The sequence below is a fragment of the Gobio gobio genome (genome assembly GCF_949357685.1).
Source record: "Gobio gobio genome assembly, chromosome: 19".
NCBI classification, from domain to species: domain Eukaryota; kingdom Metazoa; phylum Chordata; class Actinopteri; order Cypriniformes; family Gobionidae; genus Gobio; species Gobio gobio.
This window is the reverse complement of record NC_137112.1, coordinates 1,750,483-1,762,982: the sequence shown is the minus strand read 5'-3', so window position 1 is coordinate 1,762,982 and position 12,500 is coordinate 1,750,483. Positions and strand designations below refer to the sequence as shown.

The window sequence follows — 12,500 nt, the reverse complement described above, 5'->3', positions numbered from 1 at the left end:
AAGTATCGGCATTGATATCGTTGATACTGGCCTTGAAAGTATCGGTATCGGTATCAATATCATTGATACTGGCCTTGAAAGTATCGGTATCGTTGATACTGGCCTTGAAAGTATCGGTATCAATATCGTTGATACTGGCCTTGAAAGTATCGGTATCGGTATCAATATTGTTGATACTGGCCTTGAAAGTATCGGTATTGGTATCAATATCGTTGATACTGGCCTTGAAAGTATCGGTATCGGTATCAATATCGTTGATACTGGCCTTGAAAGTATCGGTATCGGTATCGATATCGTTGAAAGTATCGGTATCGGCCTTGAAAGTATCAGTATCGGTATCGGTATCAATATCGTTGATACTGGCCTTGAAAGTATCGGTATCGGTATCGTTGATACTGGCCTTGAATGTATCGGTATCGGTACCAATATCGTTGATACTGGCCTTGAATGTATCGGTATCGGTATCAATATCGTTGATACTGGCCTTGAAAGTATCGGTATCGGTATCGTTGATACTGGCCTTGAATGTATCGGTATCGGTACCAATATCATTGATACTGGCCTTGAATGTATCGGTAACGGTATCGAAAACAAAATAAGTGGTATCGCCCATCCCTATCACTCAACCCTTTTCAATGAACTGTTGCTCAGAGATCATGTAAAAACCCATTCCTCTCCTGCTCAGAGTCTGTAGGGGGCGCTGTGACGCTGACGCCTGTCACTCACACAGAACGGTACTTCCAGGTGGACCTTGTGGTTCTGCGCTGTCAGGTGGAGCGGGGAACGTTCCCTCAGTACCGCTGGTTCCTCAACAGCAACCGGCTGGAGGGCCGTGGAGCTTTCTATGTGGTGTCCTCGTCAGATGACTCGGTTCTGACTCTGTCTGTGGGCCGGGACAGCGCTGGGCTTTACCACTGCGAAGCTTTCGACAGGTTTGACAACAGCATCCGCATCCGCAGCCCCAACATGCTGATCAATAAAGAGGGTATGGAGTATGAAATATATTTACTTCATCATGATGTCATGAATTAATTAATTTTTTGTAATGTCAAATCGATTAATCGCAATTAATCGCATCTAACATAAAAGTTTGTGTTTAAATCAAATCAAATCAAATCACTTTATTGTCACACAGCCATGTACACAAGTGCAACAGCAGGTGAAATTCTTGGTGCAGTTCCGAGCAACATAGTAGTCACGACATGACATGTACAACATTTAGAGCAGCATCAGATTACACTGATGCGCCCACAATTACTCACAGCACAGTAAACTCTACAATAAACAATAAATAATTTACACAATGTGAGTGTGGTTCTCACAGCAAGAACATAATATATATATAATGTATGAATAAATATAATAATATATAAACTAGGGCTGTCAAAAGATTAATCGCGATTAATCGCATCCAAAATAAAAGTTTGTGTTTACTGTTAATTATTATTTATATATAAATACACACACAAGCATGTATATATTTAAGAAATATTTGCATGTATATACTGTATATACATTTATATAATCTATAATATATATATATATATATATATAAATGTTTTACATATAAAAATAATATTTTTTTCTTAAATATATACATGCTTGTGTGTGTATTTATATATAAATAATAATTAACAGAGTACACACACATATATTATGTAAACACAAACTTTTATTTTGGATGCGATTAATCGCAATTCATCTTTTGACAGCCCTAATATAAACATAAACTTTTACATTACACAAATTACTTTTATTTATGTTAGATGCGATTAATCGTGATTAATTGATTTGACAGTGCAATTTTTTACAAATATATTTAGCATATTTATAATTTTCCTTTATGATACTGTATACTCATTTAAAATAATTTTTAAAGGGATAGTTCACCCAAAAATGAAAATTAGCCCCTGATTTCCTCTCCCTCAAGTCATCCGAGGTGTGTGTGACATTCTTCTGTCAGACGAATATAATCTGAGTTATATTACAAAAGTCCAGGCTAATCCAAGCTTTATAACAGCAGTAATAGTTGCTCTGTTTTTGAAGTCCATAAAAAGTGCATCTGTGCGTCATATAACTGCTCCAGCGGCTCTGGGGTGTTAATAAAGGCCTTCTGAAGCGAATCAACGCGTTTGTGTAAGAAAAATATCCATATTTAAAACTTTATCAAGTAAACTTTCGACCGACCGCCTTCTGTGTTCAGTTTCTGGAAGTGTGTAAAGTTCTCCTGCGGATGGAAAGACTAACGCTCAGCTCCGCTCGTCATGACGTCACACACACATCTGGAGTTTCACTTTCAGCATTCAACACTTTTACACAGAAGGCGGAGGCCGAAAGTTTACTTGATAACGTTTTAAATATGGATATTTTTCTTCCACAAACGCATCGATTCGCTTCAGAAGGCCTTTATTAACACCCCAGAGCCGCTGGAGCAGTTATATGACCCACAGATGCACTTTTTATGGACTTCAAAAACAGAGCAACAATAAATCTAATTCTAAAGCTTGGATTATCAGCGACTTTTGTAATATAACTCAGATTTTATTCGTCTGACAGAAGAATGTCATACACACCTCGGATGACTTGAGGGAGAGGAAATCATGGGCTAATTTTCATTTTTGGGTGAACTATCCCTTTAATTTAATTCATTTTAAATTATAAAAAATTTTTTCAAATATTTCTAAAGAAAAATACAATTACTATGAAAATCCTATAACGGAATATTCTCTCAAGGTTATGAACAAACGTTCTTCCAGTAGCGTTAATAGAACGTTTATTCAACGTTATCTGGTCTTTAATAATGTTCTCAAAACGTTAGCACAACAACATTATTTATACATCATTCATGGAATGCATCACAATGAAACGTGTCCTTAGGACCAGAAAAGCGTCTGTAAAGCGTTTGCTCAGAGAAGACTGAAGGGAAGTGTGTTGTGTGTCAGTTGTGAACGCAGTGTCTGCTGCGCTGCTGCTGGTGGTGTTGAGCTGCTTCGCTCTGCTGAACGGCGCACTGATGGCCTGCTGTGTTTATGGAGTCGTGCTGCGTGAGTTTATCTGCTTTAAATATAATAAAGGATTCACTGGTTATTATGTGTTATGAACTAATCACTTATTCATTATAATAATTTGTCTTCTCAGGAAGAAGATATTCAAGAAAACACTTGTGAGTTTTTTTTTTAAAAGGGTCATAACACACACACACGCACACGCACACACACGCGCGCACTCACATGCACACACACGCGCACGTACACACGCACTCACACACGCGCGCATGCACACACGCACTCACACACACACGCACACATGCACACACACACACGCGCACACACACTCACTCACACACGCGCACACACACGCACTCACACGCGCGCGCACGCGCATGCATACATGCACGCACACACTCAAACACGCACACACACACTCACACGAGCACACACACGCACTCACACGCGCAAACACACACACATACTCACTCACACACACACATGCGCACACACTCACAAACACGCACGCACGTACTCACACGCGCACACACTCACACGTGCACAAACTCACACACACACGCGCACACACACACACATGCGCGCACACACATGCACACACACACTTGCAGAACTCCGGAAACACAAACTGCATCCACTGTTCCCTTAACGCTGGTTATTTGTGAAGCTGAACAAGGTGATCTTTCCCTCACACACACACACATACACACACACACACACACACACAGACTCACACACACACACTTCTTTAGTGACATTGTTGATCTCGTGTCTAAAAACACAACACCAGCGCCGCCGACGGCTCCTGTAACCCGAACGAAGCTCAGTGATGTGTGTGTGTGTGTGTGTGAGAGAGTGTGTGTGTGTGTGTGTGCGTGTGTGTGTGCGTATGTGTGTGTGTGCGTGCGTGTGTGTGTGAGTGTGTGTGCGTATGTATGTGTGTGCGTGCGTGCGTGTGTGTGTGAGTGTGTGTGTGTGTGTGTGTGTGTGTGTGTGTGTGTGTGTGTGTGTGTGTGTGTGTGTGTGTGTGTGTGTGTGTGTGTGTGTGTGTGTGTGTGTGTGTGTGTGCGTGTGTGTGCTCATTCGGGAGAAGTGCCCATATAAGGAGTTCCGCCCTTTATGATGTCACACAGGGCCGTACTCTAAAAACACTTTCTGAAGCGTGTGTGACTCCTGAAGGAGTGTGTGTGGCACAGAAATACTCCGTCACACGTTCAACCCTTTTAAATTTTACAACTTCATAACTCTAACATAACGTCAAACTGAACTAATGTTCTACTTTTTTTATTCAAGACTCACTGAACAACACAGAACAATGGGAATCTCTGTTAACCCGGAAGATGAAGAGGAAGATTATCTAGTGAGGATGGATGCATTTACTTCATCATTTATAATCGCAATGCATTCTGGGTTTGCAATATGAAGGACACATACAGTATTTGACCTAAAAGAGCATAATTTGCATAGGAAGCTCATGTGTTTAGTGTGTGTGTGTGTGTGTGTGTGTGTGTGTGTGTGTGTGTGTGTGTGTGTGTGTGTGTGTGTGTGTGTGTGTGTGTGTGTGTGTGTGTGTGTGTGTGTGTGTGTGTGTGTGTGTGTGTGTGTGTGTGTGTGTGTGTGTGTGTGTGTGTGTGTGTTCTTATATTTGATGAGATGTTGGAGGGTTATGAGGAAGACGCCATCGCTGACAGAATGTGGGATTCTGCTCAGGTATTCCTTATTATTTAAAAATAATAATAATAATTTTGTGTGAACACTGTCAGCTGAGATTGGGCTTGTTTTGTTCAGGATGAAGACGAATCTGTGGATGAAACTCTCCTGTATGAAGACGCCGTCGCAAAATAACAACACACAGTTTCATTTCTGGGAGTTTAATCCGTTAAGTCAGGCTGTTTGGATTCCCACAGACATAAGCATATCTTCACTCATTCGTCACGTATTATTCTGCTCAGACAAAGCTTTATTCAGACCGAGACAATAGACAAGCACTCATGGGTTGACATGGCCGACCAATCAGAAGCGAGGACCAGCCAACAATGTGTCTACTGTCAGATTCAAACGAGGCCGTGTGGTGTTGTGGATGGAAGATCGCAGATAAATAATGTTTATGTTTTGATGAACCCGACAATGTTCATTTTAATGATGATTTGCATGTACTGGATCACTTTCATGTGTGTGTGTTTGTGTGTTTGTGAAGAGCAGAGAACAACATCATTGTGTGTTGATATCATAATCAACTTTTAATCATTAAACTAACGTAATTTTATCTGTGATGATTTGTGGTAACTTTAACCTTATTGGATTTTCACTCTGTGCAACAGCGCCGGGAAGTCTGAATCAGTTTGGCGAGTCGGTTCTTTTGAACAGTTCGTGTTAATGAACCGCTCACTGTGTATGGCAAGCCGGCTTAACATTTAATCTTTAAAACGTACTAGTATATATTTTCATGCTACTAGTACTTATTCAATAGACACTACTACTTATTCAATACTAGTACTTATTCATTAGATACTGGTACTTATTTATTATACACTAGTATATTTTTTAATTGTAATTAGTAACATATCTTACTAGTTGCAGCTGCTTTTTTACTCTATTATGTTATATTATGGTGTTATGTTATGACTATTCAGAATGGCCACAGTAGGGTTAAATTAAAAATCTTACTAGTAACATTTGGAATAAATACTAATGAATAACTACTAGTATCTAATATATGAGTAATAGTATCTATTGAATGAGTACTAGTATCTAATATATGAGTACTAGTATCTAATATATGAGTACTAGTATCTAATATATGAGTAATAATATCTATTGAATGAGTACTAGTATCTATTGAATAAGTGCTAGTATCTATTGCATGATCACTAGTATCTAATGAATAATTACTAGTATCTAATAAATAAGTACTAGTATCTAATATATGAGTACTAGTATCTATTGAATGAGTACTAGTATCTATTGAATGAGTACTCATATCTATTGACTGAGTACTAGTATCTAATATATGAGTAATAGTATCTATTGAATGAGTACTAGTATCTAATATATGAGTAATAGTATCTATTGAATGAGTACTAGTATCTATTGAATGATTACTAGTATATATTGAATGAGTACTAGTATCTATTGAATAAGTGCTAGTATCTATTGCATGATCACTAGTATCTAATGAATAATTACTAGTATCTAATAAATAAGTACTAGTATCTAATATATGAGTACTAGTATCTATTGAATGAGTAATAGTATCTATTGAATGAGTACTCGTATCTATTGAATGAGTACTAGTATATATTGAATGAGTACTAGTATCTAATATATGAGTAATAGTATCTATTGAATGAGTACTAGTATCTAATATATGAGTACTAGTATCTATTGAATGAGTACTAGTATCTAATATATGAGTACTAGTATCTATTGAATGTGTACTAGTATCTATTGAATGAGTACTCGTATCTATTGACTGAGTACTAGTATCTAATATATGAGTACTAGTATATATTGAATGAGCACTAGTATCTATTGAATGAGTACTAGTATCTATTGAATGAGTACTCGTATCTATTGACTGAGTACTAGTATCTAATATATGAATACTAGTATCTATTGAATGAGTACTAGTATCTATTGAATGAGTACTAGTATCTATTGAATGAGTACTAGTATCTATTGACTGAGTACTAGTATCTAATATATGAGTACTAGTATCTATTGAATGAGTACTAGTATCTATTGAATGAGTACTCGTATCTATTGACTGAGTACTAGTATCTAATATATGAGTACTAGTATCTAATATATGAGTACTAGTATCTAATGAATGAGTACTCGTATCTATTGACTGAGTACTAGTATCTAATATATGAGTACTAGTATCTATTGAATGAGTACTAGTATCTATTGAATGAGTACTCTTATCTATTGACTGAGTACTAGTATCTAATATATGAGTACTAGTATCTATTGAATGAGTACTAGTATCTATTGAATGAGTACTCATATCTATTGACTGAGTACTAGTATCTAATATATGAGTACTAGTATCTATTGAATGAGTACTAGTATCTAATATATGAGTAATAGTATCTATTGAATGAGTACTAGTATCTATTGAATGATTACTAGTATATATTGAATGAGTACTAGTATCTATTGAATAAGTGCTAGTATCTATTGCATGATCACTAGTATCTAATGAATAATTACTAGTATCTAATAAATAAGTACTAGTATCTAATATATGAGTACTAGTATCTATTGAATGAGTAATAGTATCTATTGAATGAGTACTCGTATCTATTGAATGAGTACTAGTATATATTGAATGAGTACTAGTATCTAATATATGAGTAATAGTATCTATTGAATGAGTACTAGTATCTAATATATGAGTACTAGTATCTACTGAATGAGTACTAGTATCTAATATATGAGTACTAGTATCTATTGAATGAGTACTAGTATCTAATATATGAGTACTAGTATCTCTTGAATGAGTACTCGTATCAATTGACTGAGTACTAGTATCTAATATATGAGTACTAGTATCTATTGAATGTGTACTAGTATCTATTGAATGAGTACTCGTATCTATTGACTGAGTACTAGTGTCTAATATATGAGTACTAGTATATATTGAATGAGCACTAGTATCTATTGAATGAGTACTAGTATCTATTGAATGAGTACTCGTATCTATTGACTGAGTACTAGTATCTAATATATGAGTACTAGTATCTATTGAATGAGTACTAGTATCTATTGAATGAGTACTAGTATCTATTGACTGAGTACTAGTATCTAATATATGAGTACTAGTATCTATTGAATGAGTACTAGTATCTATTGAATGAGTACTCTTATCTATTGACTGAGTACTAGTATCTAATATATGAGTACTAGTATCTAATATATGAGTACTAGTATCTAATGAATGAGTACTTGTATCTATTGACTGAGTACTAGTATCTAATATATGAGTACTAGTATCTATTGAATGAGTACTAGTATCTATTGAATGAGTACTCTTATCTATTGACTGAGTACTAGTATCTAATATATGAGTACTAGTATCTAATGAATGAGTACTAGTATCTAATATATGAGTACTAGTATCTATTGAATGAGTACTAGTATCTAATATATGAATAATAGTATCTAATGAATGAGTACTAGTATCTAATATATGAGTAATAGTATCTATTGAATGAGTACTAGTATCTAATATATGAGTAATAGTATCTATTGAATGAGTACTAGTATCTAATATATGAGTAATATTATCTATTGAATGAGTACTAGTATCTAATATATGAGTAATAGTATCTATTGAATGAGTACTAGTATCTAATATATGAATAATAGTATCTATTGAATGAGTACTAGTATCTAATATATGAGTAATAGTATCTATTGAATGAGTACTAGTATCTAATATATGAGTAATAGTATCTATTGAATGAGTACTAGTATCTAATATATGAGTAATAGTATATATTGAATGAGCACTAGTATCTAATATATGAGTAATAGTATATATTGAATGAGCACTAGTATCTAATAAATATGTACCAATCACAATTGGAATACATACTAGTCAGAACTGAATAGTTGATATTTGAATGACAGATCCCCATAGAAGTCAAGGGCAAAAATTTAAAATGTGTAACTAGTCACTATCGAAATACGTACTAGTATCTAATGACAGAGTAGCAGTATCTAAAAAATAAGAACTTTTTATAGAACCCTTTTAAAAGGCACTAGTACCTAGAGAATAAGCACTAGTATGCTATCTATTGAATAAGTACTTAGCATGAAAATAAATACCAGTACGTTTTAAGGATTAAATGTGAACCGGCTTGCCATACACTGCGTTCATCAAAAAGAGCCGGTTCAAACGAACGATTCATTCGCGAAACTGACACCAGTCTCTGAGGAAGCAGCTGCACCGGTGGTGTGTGTCCGAGCTGTGTTTTCAGCTGTCGCGTGTGTTTGTGTGTGTGTGTGTGTGTGTGTGTTTGTGTGAGTGAGAGAGAGAGAGAGAGAGTGTGTTTGTTTCACCGATGGAGTCGAGCAGTGTGGCGTACGGAGCCTCTCTCGCCGGAGCGGGATTCGATCTCATCAAATTCATCAAACAGCCTCAAACTATCATTCGGATCCTCAGCTGGGTGAGTGACATGTGTCACGTTCAACTCACCGTGATCAATACTCGAGCAGGATCAGGCGGTAGAAACCAGTCTTTTCACTGCTTTAATCATGTTTCACTTTATAATATTTTTATTTCAAGTTTTAAAAGTATAAAAGTAGGACAGTGTCCCAGTATCACTTCAGTTAGTGCCTTTTGAAGTCGTTTTACAATTGATACATTTTGCAACTGAATTGAATCGTTTGGAAACATTCTATTGTATCATTCTCTGAATGTTCTCTGAATGTTCTCTGAATGTTTTCTGAACGTTATAAAACAAGTAACATTTCATAAATGTCCAACCAAAACATTTCAGAAAAAAAAACATTCCATGGACATTATTAATGTTACTGGAGGAACGTTTGTGTGTAACATTGCGAGAACCTTGAGAGAACGTTCTCTGATTTGGCTGGGGAAGATCTGCTTCCGTCTGACTGTTTCAGTTTCCATTGAACTTTAGAAACGTCCTCAACTGTTAAAAGGTTAAACCACCCTAAAATGCAAATTATCGCGTGATTCATGGGCCATCCTCGATGGATATGACTTTCTCCTTTCAGCCGAACACAGTTCGATATTTAAAGATATCCTGACTCTTCCAGCCGTTATAATGGTAACTGAGATATTGAAGGCCAGAAAAGTGCGTCCCTCCATCATAAAAATACTCATTATAGTTTATAAAGTTCTACATCTGGATTTTTTTGTTGGCTTTATTAACCCCTGGAGCCGTTTGGATCACTTTTATGATGGGGGGGCACTTTTTTGGGCTTTGAAATCCCCCCCCCCCCTGTGTTTGTCTGAGAGAAGAATGTCACACACACCTAGGATGGCTTGAGGGCGAGTAAATCATGCGATCATTTAGATTTTTGGGTGATTTAACCCTTTCAGTGCCGCCCACTAGTGAAGGGGCTTTCCACAGACGCTGATCTCGTCCTGCATCAGATGACCTTGTGTTTGTGTTTGATTGAGTCGGACTCTCTCCAGTCACATGAGCACTCGGGCCAGGGGTTGGTTAGTTGTGTACTATCACATGATACACACCATCAGAAGGACAGAATGTCCCCCGTCCTCCGTCATGTAAACACAGCAGATGGCAGGTAACTCGAGAACCGGCTGACGTTTGAGTTGCTCTGCAGGGATTAGAAAGTTTGGTTTGTGTCGCACCGGTGGCTTGACCTCCTGCGTGACACATTTGCATCTCTCTCTCTCTCTCTCTCTCTCTCTCTCGCTCTCTCTCGCTCTCTCTCTCGCTCTCTCTGTCTCTCTCTCTCTCTCTCCTCTTCAGGCGATAACAGACAGGTCTGACTCGTTTGCTTTACCAATCCAAGCTTTCAGTTCAGCCGGTGTGTTGGGCAATGGGTTAATCCCGGTTTCACAGACGAGGCTTAAAGGGTTAGTTGACCCAGAAATGTAAATTGTGTGATTAATGACTGAGCCTCATGTGGTTGGACACCCAACCGCAAAAAACCCCTAAATAACGACTTATATAGTGATGACGATTTCAAAACACGGCATCATGAAGCTTCAAAGCGTTATGAATCAGTGAGTCGATTCAGCGGTTCAGAGCATTATGAATCAGTGAGTCGATTCAGCAGTTCAGAGCGTTATGAATCAGTGAGTCGATTCAGCAGTTCAGAGCATTATGAATCAGTGAGTCGATTCAGCGGTTCAGAGCGTTATGAATCAGTGAGTTGAATCAGCAGTTCAGAGCGTTATGATTCAGTGAGTCGATTCAGCAGTTCAGAGCGTTATGAATCAGTGAGTCGATTCAGCAGTTCAGAGCGTTATGAATCAGTGAGTCGATTCAGCAGTTCAGAGCGTTATGAATCAGTGAGTTGAATCAGCAGTTCAGAGCGTTATGATTCAGTGAGTCGATTCAGAAGTTCAGAGCATTATGAATCAGTGAGTCGATTCAGCAGTTCAGAGCGTTATGAATCAGTGAGTTGAATCAGCAGTTCAGAGCGTTATGAATCAGTGAGTCGATTCAGCAGTTCAGAGCGTTATGAATCAGTGAGTCGATTCATGATTCGGATCGCGTGTCAAACTGCTGAAATTTGGCGATCCAAACCGCTGATTCGACTCACTGATTCATAACGCTCTGAACCGCTGAATCGACTCACTGATTCATAACGCTCTGAACCGCTGAATCGACTCACTGATTCATAACGCTCTGAACCGCTGAATCGACTCACTGATTCATAACGCTCTGAACCGCTGAATCGACTCACTGATTCATAACGCTCTGAAGCTTCATGAGGCCGTGTTTTGAAATCGTCATCACTATATAAGTCGTTATTTAGGGTTTTTTTGCGCACAGAAACTATTCTGGTCTTCATAAAGTTATTGTAGAGCCGCTGTAGTGAGATGGACTTTGTAACTTTAGTCTTTAGTGTCTTTTAAGGGTCTTGAGAGTGTAAAGTTGAGCCAATGGAGGCCTTTCAGAGCATCAGCTTTACACTAAAATATCTTCATTTGTGTCTGAAGATGAACGGAGGTCTGACGGGTGTCCAACCACATGAGGCTCAGTCATTAATCACACAATTTACAGTTTTGGCTGAACTAACCCTTTAAGCTAGTTTGAGCTGTTTTAAAGGAACACTCCACTTTTTTTGAAAATAGGCTCATACAAGTCCCCGAGAGTAAATAGTTGAGTTTTACCGTTTTTGAATGGTACGGCCGTGAAGATCCGCGACTATTACGCAGGAATGAGAAAGTAGTTCTAGCCATATAGTAGGTGTAGAAGATCACAACTCTTCATCTTCAGTTGGTCTTAGCACACGATGTAACTGTAGAAGAGTCAAGTTTTAAATAGGAAAATATTGAAAGTGTCTTTGGTCATTTTTTGAATGAGATGCTAATGGACTGATCAGAATCAATGATTTATGCTAAGCTATGCTAAAAGTGCTGCCGCCAGATACAAAGATCGGCTGAATGGATTCAAAAACAGTAAAACTCAACTATTTAACTCTAGGGGACTCGGAAAATGAGCCTATTTTCAAAAAAAGTGGAGCGTTCCTTTAACTGAGAGAAACTTTCACTGATTAGTAAACAGTAATGTTTTATCCTAAGGCACGTTTGTAAAAGCGACTTTAATGTCAGATTATCATTGATTTTGTCGAGGTTGGAACAACAGCAAACTATGACCGTGATAATCTCAGCTGTCTGGATATCATTTATACCGAAAGCGACAGATCTGAACATAAATTAAACAAGAACGTTCAAACTGTGAACAAACGAGTGTATTCTGTGACACAGATTGTTTATCACTTGTTTTTAATAATGGTAAAATTGTGTAATATTTATGA

At 37.4% G+C, this 12,500-nt stretch overlaps 2 protein-coding genes across 17 annotated transcripts in view; both read left to right on the top strand.

The window, feature by feature from the left end:
• LOC307143241 (Fc receptor-like protein 5) overlaps nucleotides 1–5,277 on the top strand; it is a 15,453-nt gene extending 10,176 nt beyond the window's left edge. Inside the window, exons 6-11 of one of the 2 annotated variants that reach the window (XM_079844619.1) lie at nucleotides 686–985; nucleotides 2,943–3,044; nucleotides 3,139–3,163; nucleotides 4,299–4,365; nucleotides 4,659–4,715; nucleotides 4,794–5,277. In XM_079844619.1, the coding sequence (XP_079700745.1) occupies nucleotides 686–985; nucleotides 2,943–3,044; nucleotides 3,139–3,163; nucleotides 4,299–4,365; nucleotides 4,659–4,715; nucleotides 4,794–4,850 (608 nt within the window). In that variant the 3' untranslated portion in view covers nucleotides 4,851–5,277. Of the gene's footprint in view, nucleotides 1–685; nucleotides 986–2,942; nucleotides 3,045–3,138; nucleotides 3,165–4,298; nucleotides 4,366–4,656; nucleotides 4,716–4,793 lie in introns of both variants that reach the window. The other variant, XM_079844618.1, reaches the window with a different exon arrangement.
• Nucleotides 5,278–8,908: 3,631 nt separating this feature from the next.
• The window catches only part of syngr2b (synaptogyrin 2b), a 17,484-nt gene continuing 13,892 nt past the window's right edge, over nucleotides 8,909–12,500 (top strand). For all 15 annotated transcript variants that reach the window (XM_079845175.1, XM_079845180.1, XM_079845170.1 and 12 more), the window contains exon 1: nucleotides 8,909–9,181. In XM_079845175.1, the coding sequence (XP_079701301.1) occupies nucleotides 9,077–9,181 (105 nt within the window). In that variant the 5' untranslated portion in view covers nucleotides 8,909–9,076. The remainder of the gene's footprint in view (nucleotides 9,182–12,500) is intronic.